The 23,060-nt window shown below is 38.4% G+C and overlaps 2 protein-coding genes across 2 annotated transcripts in view; both read left to right on the forward strand.

Annotated features, from left to right (window-relative positions):
- The window catches only part of LOC109156615 (F-box/FBD/LRR-repeat protein At1g13570-like), a 53,493-nt gene that overhangs the window by 1,902 nt on the left and 28,531 nt on the right, over positions 1–23,060 (forward strand). The gene's annotated exons all lie outside the window — the stretch shown is intronic.
- On the forward strand, positions 20,851–21,478 carry LOC109156614. The gene is made up of 2 exons (XM_019304467.1): positions 20,851–21,091; positions 21,188–21,478. The coding sequence occupies exons 1-2, from the start codon at positions 20,885–20,887 to the stop codon at positions 21,467–21,469; spliced, it is 489 nt and encodes a 162-aa protein (XP_019160012.1). The 5' UTR covers positions 20,851–20,884; the 3' UTR covers positions 21,470–21,478.

Consider the following 23,060-nt stretch of genomic DNA (forward strand, 5'->3'; position numbering starts at 1 on the left):
CATTATGTCTCCTTTTCCTTTAAATTTATTTCCTGTATGCACATGCAACCCAATCGGTTCTCCTCGTTCTTCACTCACACGTGCCATAGATTTAACTTTCTCATCACATATCACAATACCATATGCTTTGTTTAGACTAGGGAGTGGTTCCGTCGACTAGGATATTCGAACGCACAGTACCATACGTGATCTCATCCAAACCCATCAGAAATTGATGTAACTGTTAGACTAAAATATCACATGCACCATATAATATGTGATTACAGGATCGACTAACCTCCAGCCATAGTCTTCTTGTTACGATTGAGCGATCTGGACTGCTGCAGAGATAACGAGTATTTTGACTCTCACTTTACTCAGCTCTCTCTAGATGGTGTATGAGGTATGTAATGTGAGCAGTGAGAGGACTAGTGACCTTATATAACCACTGGCCATCATTGTGGTTGATTTTCTTTAGGTCTCCTAAACCCTAACCAGACTCCTAATCATAATGGTAGTCTAGCTATTAGGTTATTAGTGTTGCACCACATATCAAATACTGAATATTATCATAACTTATCCTAATGTTATAATAATAGTAACGGATAAACGTTACATTCTCCCACTTGGTGCAAGCACTACCACTCAATAACAGAAAACATCAACCATAATGATATGTTCTCATTAGCACGAGTAGTATCCATTATGATCAAATGCAAACTGTCATTGGGCACTTAATTAGGAAACAAAACCCAACGAAATAAACCTTATGTTTATTCCAAGTCCCTGAAGTACATTTTCTCATCAATATGAAGCAAATGAAGGTGTACACACTTAATTGAGAAAATGTCTGAATGCCAAAGAATTTTAAACTGAATGTATATACAAATTCCATAGTGGGAAAAATTCCCATTTTCTGAACCAGATCCTTGAATTTAACTGAAGGCATGCATTTAGTCAAGGGATCTGCTGACACCAACTCAGTATGAATGTGTTCAAAGAATACAACTTTATTTTTGACACGCTCCCTAATTGCTAAGAACTTGATGTCGATGTGCTTAATTCGACTCCCACTTTTGTGGTCTTAGCTAGGAAGACTGTAGCTGAGTTGTCACAGTAGACTTTCAATGGCTTAGATATAGAATCCATAATTCTAAGCCCAGAGATAAAATTCTTTAGCCAAACACCCTATGAAGTTGCCTCGAAACTGAAAACGAACTCGGCTTCCATGGTAGAAGTAGCTATTAAGGACTGTTTAACACTTCTCCATGAGATAGCCTCACTGGCCATAATAAAGACGCACCCTGAAGTTGATTTTCGAGAATCAACACAGCCAGCAAAGTCCGCGTCTGAATGACCGACAACATCTAAATTGTCCGTCTGTCTAAACCCAAGCTTGTAACCTTTGGTTCATCTTAGATACCTTAGAACCCTCTTTACAGCTCTCCAAAAGTCTAACCCTTAGCTATGGGAGCAACATTAGATGAACAATTTTGCACATGAAATCTCTCTAAAACTTTGTTTATATAGGTTTCTTGAGATAAGCTCAGTATACCCCGGGACCTATCTCTACGAATTTTAATGCCGATAACGTAAGAGGCATCACCCATATCCTTCATATCAAAGTTCTTAGAAAGAAATTGTTTCACGAAGCATCCCCTTATCATTGGTGGCAAGTAAGATGTCATCCACATATCAAACAAGAAAGCAAATTTTACTCCCACTCACCTTTTGGTATATACAGTTATCTGAGGGATTTTCAACAAAACCAAATGAAGAAATTACCCCATCGAATTTCATGTACCATTGACAGGAGGCTTGTTTTAAACCGTATATGGATTTCTTAAGCTTACATACTAAATGCTCACCCAATCATATTGCTCATATTGAGCAAAATATTTGCATTGCCCATCATGTGCTCATATTGTGCAAAATATTCGCATTGCCCATCATGTGATTAGATGCCCTCATATTGTGCAAAATATTCGCATTGCCCATCATGTGATTAGATGCCCTTGTGTCAATGATCCATGTATCATCTTTACCTATCATTGTCTCATTTAATCCACCTTTACATACGTTCAAAGCTGCCAAAAGAGTCGGCCGCTTCTTGATCATTACTGCATTTGCCCGAACACCGCCTCATCTCCCACGCCCGACAGATGCCGCTTCTTGATCATTACTGCATCCGCCTCATCTCCCACGCCCGACAGATGCTAAATATGTTGCTTTTCCTCGTACCCCACTTTTTCCTTCTCCTCTTGGCCTATCGCCCCACCAATCCGGGTACCCAATTACCTGAAAACAAGTCGAAGCTTCATGCCCTATATCGTTTTACAAATTGAGCATGTTATAGTATTCTCCATTATGTCTCCTTTTCCTTTAAATTTATTTCCTATCTGCACATGCAACCCAATCGGTTCTCCTCGTTCTTCACTCACACGTGCCATAGATTTAACTTTCTCATCACATATCACAATACCATATGCTTTGTTTAGACTAGGGAGTGGTTCCGTCGACTAGGATATTCGAACGCACAGTACCATACGTGATCTCATCCAAACCCATCAGAAATTGATGTAACTTCTCCTCCTCTTTGCGCTTATCAAGTTTGGTTGAGATGTTGCATTTGCATCCTCCAAACGCATTTGTTCATAGCTAGCCAAGTCATCCCAAAGCTCCTTCAACTTTCCAAAGTACCCGGCTATGGTCATTCCATGTTGTTTGCATTCACACAGCTCAGTCTTTATTTGATGTATCTGCGGTCCATTTGGCACCGAGAATCATTCTTTGATGTCATCCCATAGGTCTTTCGCATCTTCCATATGCTATATTGTAATTTCAACGACCATTGCTACAGAGTAGATGTAAGTTTATTAACTGTAATGAGCTTGTGATCGTTCTAAACCAATCAGGCAAAAATATGAGAAGCGCCTTCAAAGTTTTGTTAAAAAGGCATTTGAGGTAGTCTAATCTTACATTCTTTCCTCTTTAAGTCTCAACAAGAATTCATTTTTTGATAGATACACTCTTACCAGTCCCTTGGTGGTAGTATGAGATCATGCTAATTTCATTTTGGTATGTAATACATACAAGCGTTTCAACATTTATGAACTAATATGAATTGCAAAAAATAATGATTGGTAAAAATAATTGAACCATTTCTAAACTGTAATGTAGTGTTCGAATATGAGGCAATGAGGCATACCTACTTTGGCAATTCTGAGTTAAAAGTTATTTTAAAACCTGTTTAAGGATAAAACTGGGTTCATAACATGTCAATATGTTATCTTTCTATCAAACTGTAAAATTTTTTCCTGGTATTAATGCTTATTGCAGCCAGGGTTGTAAAACTCCCGCCTAGGCACCGAGTAATCGGCGCCTAGGCGCTAGGCACTCCTAGGCCGTGGCGATTTCCCCCTAGTCTCCCGCCTAGGAAACCGGCCGCCTAGGCGCCCGCCAAGCGCCTAACTCGGCCGATTACGCCGAGTTAACTCGTCAATTCCTGTCGAGTTAGCTGAGTTAACCCGGCTGACTCGACCTTGCTAATTTTTTTTATTTATATGATATATATATATATATATATATATGTGTGTGTGTGTGTGTGTGTGTGTGTGTGTGTGTGTGTGCGCGCGCGCGTGTGTGCGTGTGTAATATTACATATATGCACCTATACACGTGCACTGTTTTTCTTTTTTTTAGTTAGCCACCTAGGCGACCACCTAGGCCGTTTAGGCGCTAGGCGCTACTCTACCGCCCGACTAGCGCCTATTTCAACCATGATTGCAGCAAGATCATTGCTTACTGCAGGAATCTGAGCCCACAACGTATTATCTGGAGTCTGGACCGTTTGGGAGATTTCTTGATTGGGTTGGAGAATCTGAGAGAAACATTGTATTCATAGTCTATGTTGCTATATATTTTTCATGTAAAAATACTTTTCAGTTATGTATGCGGTTCAATCAATATGTATACAGTTGTACGTGAATATTGTTTCATATTTTTTACAACTGATTTTCATTTTAATTAAATGTGTATATAGAGTTTGTTTGTGATTGCAATGCAAATTTTAATGTAAAGATTTACGAGGAAAAATATAATATAATGACGATCATAAAATCAAAACTAAAATATTATGAAAATAGTAAAGCCAATTCGAAAATGTCACTACAATTAGATTAGAATTGAAAATAGTTTTAAAATAAAATCATATTTTAGCGGCGGTTAAGCTAATATTTAAAGTAAAAAATAAATAAAATATTTAGCGACGGTTAGATAAGTGTCGCTAAATGCTAATAAAAATGACCATTTTTTACCGCCGCTAAATGATTGACGGACTAATTCCCAAGGTTGTAAAAAATTGTCGCTAAAACCTTCGCAACACACTATTTAGTCACGGTTGAATAACCACCGGGAAATACAGTCGCGGTGGTTCAAAACCGCCGCTAAATAACATTTAAACTGCCGCTAAATAACGTATTTGGTGTAGTGTATGTTTATGTTTATATATTATATGCCGGAGAAAGTAGTGATACCCCCACCACCCCTGGTCTTCTCATAGCTAACAAAAGCTAATAACCGCTGGTAGGATCACTGATTACATGATTGATTGATTGAATGATGATGGGTATCGTGGTCATTGCAGAATGATCAATGTGACTGATGATGTGAGATTGTGATTGGTGGAGATGAATTGTTGGCGGAAAGCACAACGAGTGCTCGGTTATTGTGCTAAAGGCACGGACCACCCCTCAGACTTGCTGGCTAAAGGTTTGGGTCAGGGTATAAGCGCCACGATGTCATGTTAGAGCTATATGTCTATATGCGCTAACCCCTTGGTATTGGTACTAGAGGTACGAACCATGCGAATGACACTTCGGTGCGACCATGTTGGTGGACTTGTTGGTGGTTACGGAGTTGGGCATGTAGTTGCTCCGGAGGAATAAGGAAGGAGGTATAAGGGTGGCCTGGAGGTACATGTTGGAACTGAAATAAGGATGGAGTAGAGTGAAAAGGTTGGAAGATGGATTGTGTGCTTTGATGATTATCTGTTAATTGATTGTCTTTGAATCCCTTCGTTGTCTCTATTTGTTATTTATGAGTTTATTCGTCTATGATGCCTTGTATTGTGTCCTTAAGATGCATGCTAGTCTTTATGATTATTTTATAGTGTCAAGTCTGTTGTCGTGTCTTGAGTCTTGATCTTGGTTTAAAGCTAGAATTTCTTAGTTTATATATGTATTCCGGTTTCAAAATGATTTTCCTATATCTACCTATATTGTACTTAACGCGTGGGAGTGGGTTACCAGCATTATTCGCTGACGGTTGTTACACCGTATGTTTTTCAGGTACAGATCAGTAGCTTCAGAGTGCGCTAGATGGACACGAGAACCTAGCTCAGATAGTTTAGTATTGGTTAGATGGCCTGTGAGCCTTGGATTGTATCATGGATAATGATTATAGTTTATACTTGTTTAGTTAGTGTAGCCTGTGCATCTAGGTTCTCAAACCTAGATGTGGCATAGCACCCCGATACTTATATTATTAGTTCCGCTTTGTTTGGATGAATAATGATAAATTTGCCTTTATTTCATAGGCTTTAAATATTTTAAAATTTAGGGGTGTTTCAGGTGGAATCTTGGAGAGTTCTCTTGCAAGGATGAAGGTAGATTTTACTTTGCTTAGAGAGTAAGCTTGGCTTTTTAGAGAGAAGGTAGAGTGTCTAAAGTTTCTTGCCAAATGTAGGAAGTGAGGTGTGATCTTGTTAGGGTAAGGCTTGAATGCCAAGCAAGGGTGAAAAAGGCTAAAATGCCCTTCTTTTTTTTAAAAAGCTTAGGAAGACCCCAAAAGGCTAGGTACAACAAATAAAGCTAAAGGTCTCCCCCTTGACTAAACCAATTGACTAAGGAGTTAGTCAATTTAAGTCCTCCGACTATTAAGTTATGAATTTAGAAGGAAAATTCATAAGGAAGACTTAGAATTAAGTACATAATTAATTCTATTTGGAAATTTGGATTTTTGGGGTGTCACACTCTCCACCCCTAACAAAAAGCTTCGTCCCCGAAGCTTGGGGCAACGAGACTTAATCAACGAAGGTAGTTGGTTTGCAAAACGTGTGACAAGATTTAGGAATGGATGGCAAACAAGGTTTCGGGCAGAAAAGTTTCCACCAAGCAAACACTACTACAAATCTAAAAGTTCCCAACTAAAACCAAGGTCTAAATTAAACAACAAATCTCAACACCAACTTAACGATCTAATTTACCCCCAAAGCTTCAAACAACTTAGAGCTAGAGCTACTAACAGGAAACAAACAAGGTTGAAGAAGGTTAACTTACTCATCGGATTGAGAAGAGCCGTCCTCCGAGCCTTCTGCAGCTTCTTCATCCGAATCTGAGACTTCATTGGCTCCGTCCCTACTCGAACTAGCTTCCAAGGCGGTCAACCTTCGGTTCACTGAGGCAAACAGGGTTTTCATAAAGGAGAAACCTTCCTCGATGAGTCGGTTTTGCTTCCGCAAAAGAGCTACCACACGCTCGTCTGTGGTCATGGAATCATGCTCGTCCTTAGTCCGCACCACTTTCCTCCGAGCTTCCTCCTCATTGTCGGGGTCACTATCCTCTTCCTCCTCCCAACTCCTCAACTACTGACTTCAGTTTCTTGATGGGAATGGCCAGCTGTTCAACTAGGAGCCTCCTCTTGCCTGGAGATTTCTTAGCCACCTCTTCTAGAGTAATATACTCATTGCCCATAGCTATGGTTTCTGGCGGAAACCAGTTTCCCCAGAAACTTAAAAAAAAAAAAAATGAAATAGCAATGGCGGAAGTCATTTTCCGCCAAATTGAGCACATTTTCCCCAGTCAAACGGAAAATGTTTTCCGTTGACTGGATTTTCCAAGTGTAGCCAAACACCAAAAACCACAGCCTAAAAGCGAGTATTGTTATATTTTATTAGTAATCTGTTTTTAAGTTTGGATTAGTGCTTTTAGATTTTTGTTTTAACTTTTTTTTGTTCACATCGGTGCTTTGGATGTCATTATATTAGTATCAGTTGCCTTAAATATTTTTTTTTTTATATTTTTAAAATTTTTATTCCCATTATAGGGTCATACATGCATTACCAAGCATTAATATTGACAATCATTTCAATTCCAATCTACTACTAAACATGCAAGTTACTAGAGCAAGTCAAGTAAAGATTAATTAACATAAACTGAACTTCAATAGAGACAAAATGGAAGAAGCACTCAAACTCCCAAAAGACCAAGAGTATAAGGAATATATATTGGAGAATGTTAATTTGCAGATAACAACCTCAAATCTATTACAAAGAGTTATTTGGGCACAAAACGTAAGGAAGATTTAAAGAATCATAACAAAAGAGTTTTTGCAAATTTCTCTGCAAAAAGTAAAATTTGCACGTAAATGGTATGGTAGGTTACCAATTATGCAGCTATATAGTGGGAACTTCAACGTATCAATTTTTGGACATGGCTTTCAACCTACTGATTTAATGTTCAATGTTTTTATTTAAATAAATAATTTTAAGTATATCAATACAAAATTATATAGGAGAAGTTCATTATAGTTGACATTTAACTTTGAATGCTATGTATATAGTCTGTCTAATTAATTAACCAAAGTTTTAAATTTTATGTTGTATTTTTTAAATACACTCTAACATATACATAATATATGTCCAACAATTATGCCAACTCTGATTGGATTGTGATTCGAATCTAAGATCTTCCTTATCAATATGTAAATTAAAAATAATAAATAGTTGACGGAATATTCCGTTACTGAAGTTTACACGGACGGGGTTTGTAGGAAAAGTAAATGATATAATAGAGAAGAAAGTAAAAAAAAAAATACTAAAATAAAAATAATATGAATCATGTATTTCAACAAATAATTGGACCAACAATTTTTAGTTTTCGTTATAGGTCTAACTTTTTTTTTTTAAAACAAAGGAATCAATATATTAATCTGTATCAAAGTTCGAAAACATGACATGTTGACTCAAAGTATTTTGTCAAAGTTATGTGCAAAAAGAATTCCAATTCTATAAAGGAATATCAGTCCTAAGAGGAATAGTTATTGAAGAATACTAGTTCTAAGGTGATTTGTTGTTGGAGATTTTTTTAGTTCTATTTTGATTAGGAATAGTTTGTTATTCACGAATCGATTTCAAGTATTCAACATTAATCTTGTGAGGTACGAGAGTCTTTGAGAATAGGATACTAAATTCCCCTAGAAAGTAGTAAAGATCATTCTATTGTGTAATCTCAGGTTCCAAACAGTGTATTTTAAATATTGAGCTTTTAGTGGATTTAGGAAAGTTCTCAAATTGAGAAGTGCCTCGCAGATTAGGGTTGTTTGCCCGAACTGCGTTACAAATCGTTTGTGTTACAACGTCAGTACTGCGTGTTTGCAAATTTCATGACAGAAGACAGAAAACGGGAAATAAAATCAAAAAGCTCTAGTCTCTCCGTCCCAACAAAGTTTAAAGCATTCCTTGCTAGTGAGTAAGCCACTCTATTTTTTGTACGAGGCACGAACTGGAAGGAGATCATCGGCATCTGCCGCATCATACTTCGGATGTCCTCAACAATATAGCCGAAAGGAGATATATCTGGTCTTCCCACGACCGCTTTCGTAACAATCTGAGCATATCCTCGTTGCTTTATCTAACTTAGTGCTTCTCTCGTTCCCATGGCATCAGCTTCACGAACCATATACATTCCATGTTTGATGAACATTACTACACCCAAAACAGTACCATCCCAGTCCAAAAGGCACCATCCAAATCCCATTCTGTTTTGTCCTCGGTCCATTGCAATGTCGATATTCAATTTGAATTCTCCAGCTGAGCCGTGGTGACCAGCAGTTTCTTGCATGCTTCTCCAGTTTTCGGCATAGATTAGCGCTTGCTGAACCAAGGTACCCGGGTCAGTGTGTTTTTGATTCCAAACCATAGCGTTTCTTGCGTCCCAAATTGCCCAAGTTATCATCACAACATTTTACAGCATCCCTTGTGTTAAAACCGTCCACATCTCCTCAAGCCAGTCAGAAACAGAACAACATAAGACAAACACCAATCTCTATTTAGAGCAAGCCAACACTGATGAGCATAATCACAGTTTACAAAGATGTGCACAGTACTTTCATTTGCCTTTCCACATAAGAAACAAACAGGATCGCAATAAACTCGTTTGATCAATAAAACATCTTTGGTGGATAAACGAGAGGTACATAAGTTCCAAAAAAAAAAAAAAAAAACATTTCACTTTCGGGGGCAACTGCAAGTTCCAAAGGCCTCTCTACACAACTCCCTCTTAACTTCCTTCCTCCCCCACTGCAATCCTATAGGCACTCTTGACCGAACAATTTCCCCATTGTTCCTTATGCCAAAAAAAAAAAAAAAAAAAAAAAAAAAAAAAAAAAGAGTCATGGCAGTCATAAGAGGAATCGGTATACTCAAGATAAGGCGAGTATCCCGTTCACAAAAAATATCCCGGAGTAGTTCATAGTCCCAAGTGTGGGACTGAGTGCTGAAAAGAGAATGTACACAAGGTTTATAGGATATGACTAGTTTTTTACGCGCATTGCGCGATTGGGATAATGCCCAATATTATTTTTTTTTAAATAAGTACTTTAAAGTATATCAAGGCAAAATTATATTGGAATTGTTCATGCATAGATAATTGAATGTTAAATTTGCGTATTTAAATAGACAATTTTAAGTTTACAAATGCAAGATAATATAGTCAAGATTGATTATAATTGTCAATAATATAATTGTATAGGTATGGTTAAAACCAAATACGGGACATAAGGGAGAGCAAATAAAAATTAGGGCATAAAATATTTGATGGGGAATATACCCCGGGTTCAGGCTCCCCGTACGCTCCGTGCTCCTATTTGGATCGGGTCAAACGGTTCGGGTCAAAGTCAAACCCGACTTGGGTTGACCTATATAAGGGCTTTTAACCCTTCATTTTAGGGGGTTTCCTCCTCCTCACTACACACTCTCTCTCTAGCTAAGGCTCTCCCTTCCCTCTAAACATGCAAACACATATGAATAAAATACTACTTTGAGCTATATCTCTCTTGTTCATACATATTACATACCATACATACATCCTACGTACGCGGAAATTACCCGTATCATTTTGGCGCCGTGACAAAGGGTTACGTTCTCACCAACAAGCAAAGAGAAGAGCTACAAAAATTCCGGAAGAATTCTGGAAATGGAGGTGGTTCAAACCTAGGCGCTCGGATTACCAAACAGGCGCCTCAACCACTCCGTCGTTCTCTCTATTTTTGCCATTTGTGAGATTCAATAGAATTCATATTTGTCTTTCGGCCTCCAAATTCCTCTGAACATGCAGCCTCAGTTGTCATCTTCATTCAGCTGCATCATCGCCTTTCCCACAGGCTACTCCGCCGTTGATAAACATCTGGCGAGCAATTTATCATTTCTTTTATTTTTTAGTAGATGTATATAGGATTTGTCATCTGTAATTGCATCCAATATAGACACCCAATTCAGCCTCTGTATCAGACGCAGACCCCTCCCTAAACGCTCTCTGACTGGAATTCCGGCGTGCTGATCGCCGTCGAGTTAAGTGGAGGGCATGGTGGTAGAGGGTAGTCCCGGCTCGAAGGAAGTGCAGCGACTGCATGCAACCACCGCGACCGCCACCTTCAGAAAATCGCCTCCGCAAGCCATGCTGATCCAAGGTGGGAGACCAATCCCGCTGATCCAAGGTGGGCAGAGACCAATTCCCTCTTCAGTGGCCTCGTCTTCATCCTACGGAGCATCTTCTCACTATCATCTGCGCTATTTCATCATCATTCTCCAGCGCTTTCAACCCTGTTCCTCGAGATTCCTGGGTGTTCCTTCCTATCTTTGATGAAGCAAACCCAGCAGGAAGGTGGGTAGAGGGGAGTAGTGGTAGAATAAAAGGAAAAGAAAAATGGTTAGTGCATGCGTGTAATCTGATTGGAGGATATTGGCGGTGATACAGAGGGGAGAGAAAAGCAAAAAATTAAATTTGCATGCTTCTTGATTGGCGGTTAATGGCGGTGTAGCGCAGAAGCCAGTACAGTGGAAAGAGAGAGAAAGAGATGTAAAGTACATTTAAAAAGGGGAAAACGCGTGCATGCGCTCGTGGTTTGGTGCCCCAATCCGCGCCGGTCGTGGACGTCTAGTCCGATCGCGCCCGACGTTAGGGGTCCACTTCGAGCTTCCCATGGTTTCCCAGGTCTGCAATCGGGTTAAGAAGCGGCCAGCCGTGTTCGTGATGGTCAACAAGTTTGCCGGCAACGATTTCTCCGAACACATTTCCCGAGCATCCTCCGAACCCGCTCGGTGTAGGGGGATATGATTGGAGCTCCCGATCAGACTTCCATTGTTTTGATTTTCCCGACCTTGGAATCTCATACCAAGTCTCGCACAACATAGCTAAAAGTATTAGGATTAGCCGTAAATATTCAGTTTGTAAATTGCATAAATTTGTAAATAGCGTCGTACCAACACCGATCCTATTGTAAACAAATAGTGTTGTATTATGGATCAAGGCAGAGCCATGGTCAGCATTCACACCATTCCCGATTGACTAGCCTAAACATCATCGGAAGATTTTTTTTTCAAGCTCCCGATCGAGTCAAAGAGCGTCGGATCAACAGCTAGCATTTCTCCGGGCAGGTTCTCTGAACAGGTATAACACCGATCGACTGGCTATCCGACCGCAATAGCTCGGGTAATCCTCGTCGGTCACCAGGCCACTTTATTCAAAATAGTAGATCTCCAGACTATGGCTGATCGCGGTCCCGATCACATTCAAGGTTCCCTGACCTCCGAGCTGCCGATCGGTGAAAGCTTTGCAGAACAAAGGGCTACCTATGTTTTACGCCTAGAATCTGAATTCGAGATGAACATTGATCGCCCGAGCTCTTCTTGCAGGTCGGTCATCAATCATCTGCAATTCCCTTAACCTATGCATGTTGAGCCCTTGCTCCATGCTATTGCAATAGTTGCTAGCCTACAAGCTTTATGACCGGTTTCCCGACCTTTTTGAGCGAAAATCATATCGCCAAGCTCGGTCCCAACCGTTGACTAGAGTCCGGTCGCGGCCCATCGGCTTGTTCTAAGTAGTGCCCCTGGTGCCGATCGACCGATCATGCCGACGATCGACCACAGTCCGATCGTGCTGAAACTAGTTGTGTGACCCAGATTAGTTGCCACCACTCTTATCGGTTCGAATTCTCCAATCTACAACTGGAATTTTCACCCTCGAGTGATCAAGTTTATGGGTGCTCGGTATCGCAACCATTGTGACTGAGCAACCATTGTGTTAAATTGCTTGAGATTCATTATCTACCGGTTAACTTCTCGAACCAGAATTAAATATACGAGAGAGATGATGACATGAAGCTGCACGCGAAACTTTGGAAAAATTAGAATTTGTAAAGTTTTAAACTTGCAGTGTGATTAGTTGCCCAAACGACCACAATGTCGCTTAAACTTACGGCCTTCGTGGCCCAAACGACCACAATGTCGCTTAAACTTCCGGCCTTCGTTGCCCAAACGACTACAATGTCGCTTAAGCTTACGGCCTTGTTGCCTGAACGACCACAATGTCGTCTTCTTCTTATAGTCCGACCGGCAGTTGACCGACCGTCATAGCCGCTCGGACTCGGGGGGTTATACACGCGTCTTTTCACGTTCCCCTCTTCTTCTTGTAGTCCGACCGGAAATTGACCGACAGTCATAGCCGCTCTGACTCGGGGGCTATACACGTGTCTTTTCGCGTTCCCCTCTTCTTCTTTAAGTCCGATCGGCAATTGACCGATCGTCATAGCCGCTCGAACTCGGGGGGCTATACACGCGTCTTCTCGCGTTCCCCTCTTCTTCTTGTAGTCCGACCGGCCGTCATAGCCGCTCGGACTCGAGGGGCTATACACGCGTCTTCTCGCATTCCCCTCTTCTTCTCTTTTAGTCCGACCGGCAATTGACCGACCGTCATAGCCGCTCGGACTCGGGGGGCTAAACACGCGTTCCCCCCTCTTCTCTTTTAGTCCGACCGGCAATTGACCGACCGTCATAGCCGCTCGGACTCGGGGGGCTAAACACGCGTTCCCCCCTTTCATCTTTTAGTCCGATCGGCAATTGACCGACCGTCATAGCCGCTCGGACTCGGGGGGACTAAACACGCGTTCTTTCGCGTTCCCCCCTTTCCTCTTTTAGTCCAACCGGCAATTGACCGACCGTCATAGCCGCTCGGACTCGGGGGGCTAAACACGCGTTCTTTCGCGTTCCCCCCTTTCCTCTTTTAGTCCGACCGGCAATTGATCGACCGTCATAGCTGCTCGGACTAGGGGGGCTATACACGCGTCTTCTCGCGTTCCCCTTTTCTCTTTTAGTCCGACCGGCAATTAACCGATCGTCATAGGCGCTCGGACTCGGGGGGGGGGGGGGGGGGGAGGGGGGCTAAACACTCGTTCCCCCCTTTCTTCTTTTAGTCCGACCGGCAATTGACCAACCGTCATAGCTGCTCGGACTCGGGGAGCTAAACACGCGTTCTTTCGCGTTCCCCCCTTTCCTCTTTTAGTCCGACCGGCAATTGACCGACCGTCAAAGCCGCTCGGACTCGGGGGGCTAAACACGCGTTCTTTCGTGTTCCCCCCTTTCCTCTTTTAGTCCGACCGGCAATTGACCGACCGTCATAGCCGCTCGGACTCGGGGGCTATACACGCGTCTTCTCGCGTTCCCCTCTTCTCTTTTAGTCCGACCGGCAATTGACCGGCCGTCATAGCCGCTCGGACTCGGGGGGCTAAACACGCGTTCTTTCGCGTTCCCCCCTTTCCTCTTTTAGTCCGACCGGCAATTGACCGACCGTCATAGCCGCTCGGACTCGGGGGGCTATACACGCGTCTTCTCGCATTCCCCTCTTCTCTTTTAGTCCGACCGGCAATTGACCGATCGTCATAGCCGCTCGGACTCAGGGGTCTAAACACGCGTTCCCCCCTTTCCTCTTTTAGTCCGACCGGCAATTGACCGACCGTCATAGCCGCTCGGACTCGGGGGGCTAAACACGCGTTCTTTCGCGTTTCCCTTCACCGAGTCCGATCGGCAATTGACCGACCGTCACCTTCGCGTTGTTTTTCTAAAGGAATCATCTTTTACCCAGTCCGACCGGTTTTAGGTTGGCATAGCCACCACTGACGCTCTACGCCCGGTCGACATCACTTCCACCTCCGGACCGAGAGGTTGCTCTACGCCCGGTTACTCGGTTAGGTCGGCATAGTTACCATCGGCGCTCTACGCCCGGTCGGCATCATTGCCACCGCCGGCGCTCTACGCCCGGTTAGGTAGGCATAGCTACCACCGGCGCTTACGCCCGGTCGGCATCATTGCCACCTTCGGCACTCAACGCCCGGTTAGGTTGGCATAGCCACCCCTGACGCTCTACGCCCGGTCGGCATCATTGCCACCGCCGATGTTCTACGCCCGGTTAGGTCGGCATAGCCCCCACCAGCGCTTTAAATCCGGTCCGGTCGGCATCTTTGCCTCCGCCAGCGCTTTACGCCCGGTTAGGTTGGCATAGCCACCACCGACGGGTATTAACCGTATCATAGCCGCTTGGACTCGGGGGGCTTCTACAACTGATAAGGTTGTAGGGCACGCTCCCTCAGCCTGTGGAGCTCAAGCACTAGGGTGCTTCCCGAGCAAAGCGACCTTCTCGGTTTTGTTCACGCATAGACTGACCTTTCCGGTCTCGTAGATCACTTCACGCGTAGATCGACCTTCCCGGTCTCCTAGTGTTAAGTCTTAGAAAGTTTGATTGCTAAATCGCAAATAAATCGAACCTCCCGATCATACCTAGAAACCCGGTCGATAGAATGGTAAAGTAGACCTCTAGATCGCAGCTAACCCGATCTCCCGATCTTAGCTAGCTTCCCTGCCGCTCGTCCGGTAAAGGTTCGACCTCTCGAATCATGTTGCAAAACCGACCCCTAGGTCGGGCTACTCTCTTTTTAGTCTACCAGACTGTGTTTAGCGTTGTGCTCTTTTTTCCTTAGCTAAAGTTTTTCCTGTTGTGTTTTTTATTAGCTTGAGGTTTTTAACGAGGCAACCGGCGCAAGTCACGGACCGTGTGATCAGTTTTCCAGCCCGAATCCTTCCTCGCTAACTCATCGTCAGGGCACGGACTGGGGGGGCTTCATGATGGGGAATATACCCCGGGTTCAGGCTCCCCGTACGCTCCGTGCTCCTATTTGGGTCGGGTCAAACGGTTCGGGTCAAGGTGGTTCGGGTCAAAGTCAAACCCGACTTGGGTTGACCTATATAAGGGCTTTTAACCCTTCATTTTAGGGGGCTTCCTCCTCCTCACTACACACTCTCTCTCTAGCTAAGGCTCTCCCTTCCCTCTAAACATGCAAGAAGAACACATATGAATAAAATACTACTTTGAGCTATATCTCTCTTGTTCATACATATTACATACCATACATACATCCTACGTACGCGGGAATTACCCGTATCAATATTAAATATATACTAATTAGGGCTTAATTATATTTTGTTATTTTGTTATTTTTTAAATCAATTATTACTATTATTATTATTATTATTATTATTATTATTATTATTATTATTATTATATGTATATCCTTAGGTCATTTTACATGTTAATCTAAACAGCTTTTTTCAAATATCTTTTTATCAACCGTTGATATAATTCGCTGGTCAAATTCGCTAATATAATCCGCTAACGCTAATCGCTAACTGCTGAATGTCAAACAAGGACATTGCGAGATAGTTCTTGCTTCAATTTGTTGTGTGATTTGAATACTCTCTTTGTCAACAAATTTCCCAAGTAGTAAATATAATTGGCTTTATTAATTATATATTTTTTTAATTTTTTCATGGTATTAATAAAATACTTGGTAAATAAACATATAGCATTATTTTGTATTATAACTTTGATATTTAATTAAAAAATAGTGCACAAAAAAGATAATAGACAATGTAGTGAATATAATCAATTGATGAATTGAATGTAAATAATTTTTACATTGGAGAAATATAAAGACAATATAACTAATAAAATTATTTCTCTTAATTAGTTTATTGATAATGAATAATTTTTTTTAATAAAGACATTGTAGGGACAATGTAGCGAATATAATCAATTGATGAATTTGAATGTAAAGAATTTTTATATTGGAGAAAAATAAATACAATATAACTAATGAAATTATTTCTCTTATTTGATTTATTGATAATGAATATTTTTTTAAAAAAATAAAGTCATTGTAGACACATAATTCTAAATTAAAGAAATGCATATGTATTATTTTTTGTTGTAGCTACTAACTTATTATTTAATTTAATAAGAGTAAAATAGAGTACTAATTATGCCAACTTTGATTGGGATGTGGTTCGAATCTAAGACATTTTTTATTGAAATCAATGAGTAAGTTAACGGTGAACTAACCGAAATTAACAGAAAAAATAATATTTAACAGAAAATCATATTCATTAAGGATAAATTAGTAAATCTTAAGGAAAAATTAAAATCTGATCAATCTGAGCCATTCATTTGATTAAAAAATTTGACCGCCATTTTTTCTACCCATTATAGGCCTAACTCTCTTGGGCTCTTATTAGTATAGTAGAATTTTTTTAAAAATAAAGTCATTGTAGACACATAATTCTAAATTAAAGAAAGGCATATGTATTATTTTTTGTTGTAGCTACTAAATTATTATTTAATTTAATAAGAATACAATAGAGTACTAATTATGCCAACTTTGATTGGGATGTGGTTCGAACCTAAGACCTTTCTTTTTGAAATCAATGAGTAAGTTAACGGTGAACTAACCGAAATTAACGAAAAAAATAATATTTAACGGAAAATCATATTCATTAAGGATAAATTAGTAAATCTTAAAGAAAAATTAAAATCTGATCAATCTGAGCCATTCATTTGATTAAAAAATTTGACCGCCATTTTATCTACCCATTATAGGCCTAACTCTCTTGGGCTCTTATTAGTATACTAGTTTTTTACGCGCATTGCGCAATTGGGATAATGCCCAATGCTTTTTTGTTAAATAAGTACTTTAAAGTATATTAAGGCAGGATTATATTGAAATTGTTCATGCATAGATAATTGAAGGTTGAATTTGCGTATTTAAATAGGTAATTCTTCTCCCAAAGGTTGAGTCCCCAACCCCAAGGGCCCCCCCATACTCCGACCCGACAGAGCATTGTGGGAAGTTGTAAATCACGGTGACTCAATGGTTCAGCAGACAGGGCCAAATGCTGATACGCATAAGGAATCTGCCCATTTTGGACATAATTCCCGCACTGCCGCCGCCAAGGTTTAAACCTTGGTCTCTTCTCCCAAATACTACCCACTAAATCATTGAGCTAAGCTCGTGCGAGTTAAATAGGTAATTCTAAGTTTACAAATGCAAGATAATATGGTCAAGATTGATTATAATTGTCAATAAAATAATTGTATAGGTATAATTGAAACCAAATACGGGACATAAGGGAGAACAAATACAAATTATGGCATAAAATATTAAATATATACTAATATTGTTTGAGGAGATTCCGACATTAGGATTTGTGGTTAAGTTCTATTAAGACTTTAATATTAGAATTAGATTAATGGTGTAGTTATAATTTTATATTAGACTTTAATATTAGAATTAGACTAACGGTGAATTAACGGAAAAGTTAAATGGATAATCATATAATTAAGGATAAATTAGAAAATCTTAAAAGACAAAAATTAAAAACTGAACAATATGAACCATTCATTTGATTTAATAATTTGACGGTCATTTTTTCTATCCAATGTTAATAATTAAATAAATTCGCTGGTCAAATCCGCTAGTATAATCCGCTAACGCTAACCGCTAACTGCAAACAAGGACATTGCGAGGTAGTTCTCACTTCAATTTGTTATGTGATTTGAATACTCTCTTTGTCACAAAATCTCTCTAAGTAGTTAATATGGTTGGCTTTATTAATTATATTTTTTTAATTTTTTCATGGTATTAATAAAATACTTGGTAAATAAATATATAGCATTATTTTGTATTATAACTTTAATATTTAATTAGAAAAATAGTGCACAAAAAAGATAATAGATAATGTAGTGAATATAATCAATTGATGAATTCGAATGTAAAAATTTGTACATTTGAGAAAAATAAAGACAATATAACTAATGAAAATATTTCTTTTAATTAATTTATTGATAATTAATAATTTTTTTTTTCACTGAATAAAGACATTGTAAGGACAATGTAGCGAATATAATCAATTAATAAATTTGAATATAAAGAATTTTTATATTGAAGAAAAATAAAGACAATATAACTAATAAAAAAAATATTTCTCTTATTTAATTTAATTGATAATGAATAATTTTTTTTTGAATAAAGGCATATGTATTATTTTTTGTTGTAACTACTAAATTATTATTTATATAATTTAATAAGAGTAAAATAGAGTACTAATTATGTCAACTTTGATTGGGATGAGGTTCGAACCTAAGAATTTTTTTTATTGAAATCAATGAGTAAGTTAACAGTGAACTAACGGCTATTCTTAAAATTTTAACGGAATTAGTAACGGTGTGTGGGTATTTTAGGAAATTTTAGTATAAAATTTAAATCTGATCAATCTTTTAATCAATCTGAGCCATTAATTTAATTAAAATCTGTGACCGCCATTTTTTCTACCCATTAGTATAATAGATATCTTATTTAATTGAGGGGTTACGTAGTTAGATGACTAACAAACTGTGGATACTATAGAAGTCAAATTGATTTTTACCTTTTCAACTGATTAAATAAAAATGATAAATACCAGGACTATGTGGTCTAATGGTATCCGCGTTGGACTTCCATTTGGAAGATTGTGATTTCGAGCCTCAGTGGAGGCGTTATTGGCTCTTTGTGTTTCAGTAGGTTGAGAAAGTATGAACAGATATTACATTGTAATAGAGCTAGTAACATTAAAAAAAAAAATAAAAAAATAAAAATGATAAATTTGTAAAGAAAAGGTTATACTGAATAGTTTTACCTTTTCAACTGATTAAATAAAAATGATAAATTTGTAAAGAAAAGGTTATACTGAATAGTTTTAACAAGTCAATACTCCGTATTTGAGTTAAATTAAATAAAGTTATTGAGATTTCGAAAAGTATTTAAAATAAATTAACAAAATGCCCATAATATTCTCTTGAGAACTTAAAGGGCATTTCACTACACAAAATTTCCTGATTTCCGACGTAGTTGATGGACGACGTATGTTATTCCGACTTTAATACGACACATCAAACAATTGTTTTGTTTTTTCCTATATAAATTATTTTCTGTCGGTAATTTGCCTCATATATTTTTTACAAGAAATAAGTGGCGGGAAGATAAGGAAGATATATTATATTATTTGGTCTTCTTGGGAACCTGCGAAAAAAACTTACTTTGGATAATAAGCTTCCGTTGTTCTACCTCCTAAAATTTCTCATTCATTTCAAGTGAAATCCAAGTTCTCTTCAGATTCTCCCTATCTTCAACACATTCACAATTTGGGCTAAGCTTCTGCTGTTCTCGTCTTCCTTTCCAAGTGACTTCGCTGGCAGTCAGGGTAAGGGTTTGTTGTTCTGATTTTCTTTAATTTTCTGTTTTGGCACAAAGAGTCCTTGCCTGTTCAGGTGATTCTACCATTATTTGTATTTAGTAGCGCTAATGCATCCAAACAAGCTAAAACTTGTTTTTATTTTATTTGCTGTTACTAAAAATTTCTAGTGTTTTCCTTTAGCTTTAGTTTGATCTTCCTGACATTAAAGCCCTATGTGTTTTTTCTTCTATTCCGTTGTCTTTAGCCTAAAATTCAAGAGAACACTCTAACCCTGAGAGGTTGCCCCTGCTATTAATTAATACTTTAACCAGATTCTATTTCTTAATTTTCTGCCATGTAGAAATGTAGAAGGGAGAATTGAAGCATGTGCTTCTTCTCAAGTAAAAGTCTTGCATATTTATGTTTATATATTATATGCTCAACAGGGAAAAGGTTGTGATATTTTTGAATTCAATCTTTTTTTTTTTTTTTCTTTTTTGTATGTATTTGCTTCAAGCTGGGGTTTTCATGTATTGATTGGATAGTTTGCAAATATATGTGTCACTGTCATTATTATATTCTCAAAGGATTAACTTTTCAAGGTTAGCCACATTTAGAGATGGGGATTTGGGTGACGAAAAGGAAACTGTAAACTATTTTTTTACAACTGGATTTTCTAATGTTGGTTTTTCTTTTTATTAGAAATGGAAATCTCAGGAAATAGCAAACAGAGGGCCATGGAAGATGTAATTAGTAACTTGCCAATGGATGTTTTAAACTACATCCTAGATCGCTTGCCTGCTCGAGATGCAGCAAGAACAAGTATTTTGTCTTCAAACAACCATGTGGTACTATAAGAAGCTTTCAAAATCTTAAGGTGCTTGTTTTGTCTCAAGTTGCTTTCAAGCCAGAGGTTTCTGCTTCTATCTTTACTGCATCAAAGCTTGAATGTTTGAGGTTAGTAAAGTGCAGTGGTATGGATCACTTGAACTTTGATGGCTGTTCACCATCACTTTCCTCCTTGGCACTTTGCAATAATCATGGGGTTAAACTGAGTTGTTTTATGAACTGTAAAAGTATTACATATGCATGTCTTCTATTGCCAAAGGAATTTAAATCTTTTGGCCCTGGTGAGAGGATCAATTTAGCAAGCTTGTTTGAACACTGGCCTCTAATTTCAAGACTTTTTCTGGATGGACACCATTTCAAGGTACAATCTCTTTTAAGATTTCGATTCTTATTTCCCGAACAATGTGTTTAGGTTGCATTATCATTTTTCTCTGTGCTGGTAAGCTTTTGGCTGCAGGCTCTATTATGAGTGCACTTCCACTTAAAATCAACTACTTGAGGGATCTTACACTATTTCAAATTAACTTTACCTATCTGGTACAAGTCTCCAGCATCCTTTGCTTGCTTCACAGCTCTTCTAGGGTGCATAGCCTTGAAATTAGGATGAACGTGAGAAACTTATGGTCTACTTACATTTATTTATTTATTTCTACCCTACTCTCAATGTTGTGGTTTGGACTTATTTCAGTTTTGTTGTATGTATAGGTTCCGACGGTCACTGCTGACTACAACCTTGTTTTACAGTATTTGCAAGAACGTAGGTGCAGCAGTGAGGAGATTAACAGTTTGCGGGCTTTGAAGATAATATTTTTCCATGGGTCAAGAGCTGAAATGCTTTTTGTAAAGCTAATACTTTCGTGCTGCCCGGCCTTAGAAAGGGTTAGTTTTGTGGACAAGAAAGTAGTAGAGGCATCGGAGGTCTTTAATATTTTGAAAGAGTTAGTGGTATTCCCTCGAGCTTCAAGGAAATCTAAAATCATATTCTAAACTTGTGACTAAAATTATTTGGTTAAAGTTTTCAATTTCGTAGTTTGAAATTATGTTGGATTAGTTCCATCCCATGTATGAAGTTCCTTATTTTCTTCAAAGAATACCTCTACGGACTTCCTAGCTACCCCTTTCAGTACACTACATTGTCCTCTGTTGAATGATCCTAATAATTACTCTTATATATATTGATAATCGTTGTTGTCTTTAGCCGGCATTCCGGTCTAAATAAAAATAAATGTTGTGTTTGGTTCGCACATGGGAATCGGAATCGGAATGTGTATCAAATACTTGGTAATGGTAATGGGTTTTAGTGAAAGTATTTAGCATGTTTGGTATTATAGTGGAATGAGAATGGTTACTAATAGTAATGCTTGAGAAGGAATTGGGTATAAAATTTTTATTTTATTTGGGTATGAGTTTTTTAATTAATGGGGTATTCGAAACCCATAGTAGTGTTTTAAAAACCTACCAAACAAACAATAACAATCACTTTCATATCTATTCCTCTGAGCAAAACCTATCAATCAAACACACCCGTAATGTTTAATGACTCAATTTTAATCCTATATTACATAACTAGTGTTTTCAGAATAAAGTATAGAGTTAATTCCACCAAAGGTCCCTTGTCTTTGGTGACAATTCCAAATTTAGTTGAGACTATAGTTTTATCATTTAACATTCCAGACTATTATTTTTTGGACACTTTTAGTCATTCTCATGACTTTTCCTATTTTTAGTAAGGATATTTTTGTCTTTTTATATTTTTCATTTGTTATTTTTCAGGTTTCAACCGGTTAATCGGTTTAGAAGTTAGAACTTTAGATAATCTCTGATTTTTAGTAACTATATTTTTCAACAGGTTTTTAGTAAAGTTCTAACCCAATTAAACTGATTGAAACCGGAAAAATAACAAATGAAAAATATGAATAGACAAAAATGCCCTTACTAAAAATATAAAAAATCATGAGAAGGACTAAAAAGTTTTCAAAAAATAATAGTCTGGGGTGTTAAATGACAAAAATGATAATCTGAGACTAAATTTGGAATTGCCACAAAAAGCAAGGTACCTTTAATGGAATTAACCCTAAATTATATTATCATGAATTTAAATAATAATTTTATAAAATAAAAAGATATGATAGACGGAGTTAGCTTTGGCCATGTTAAGCGATCTACGAATCGTGTGGCCCATGCTGTAGCTCGGGAAGCCGTTTCTGTGTCCGGTTTTGGGAAGTAGTTTGATACGCCTCCTCATTATCTTGTTGTGATTCTTTCCAATGATTTAATGCATTAAGAACGTTTTACAAAAAAAAAAAAAATACATTAAAATATACAATATAAAAATATAGTTATATTTTCATATATTTGGCAATGTATATACATTCATAACATATAAAACTAAATTTTTTTGTGTGATTAATATAGTGTTTAATATTTAGATATATTTATAAACGAAATTTACATATTTAAATTGATTATTCCTAATTGTATTTTTTTAGATTTAGAGGAAGGGGGACGCCAAATAGGTTTTCCAGTTATGTCAGCCTCCAATGCAAAGATAACTTCTTTCCTGGGGGTGGGGTGTCGA

This window comes from Ipomoea nil, unplaced genomic scaffold (genome assembly GCF_001879475.1).
Source record: "Ipomoea nil cultivar Tokyo-kokei standard unplaced genomic scaffold, Asagao_1.1 scaffold2742, whole genome shotgun sequence".
NCBI classification, from domain to species: Eukaryota; Viridiplantae; Streptophyta; class Magnoliopsida; order Solanales; family Convolvulaceae; genus Ipomoea; species Ipomoea nil.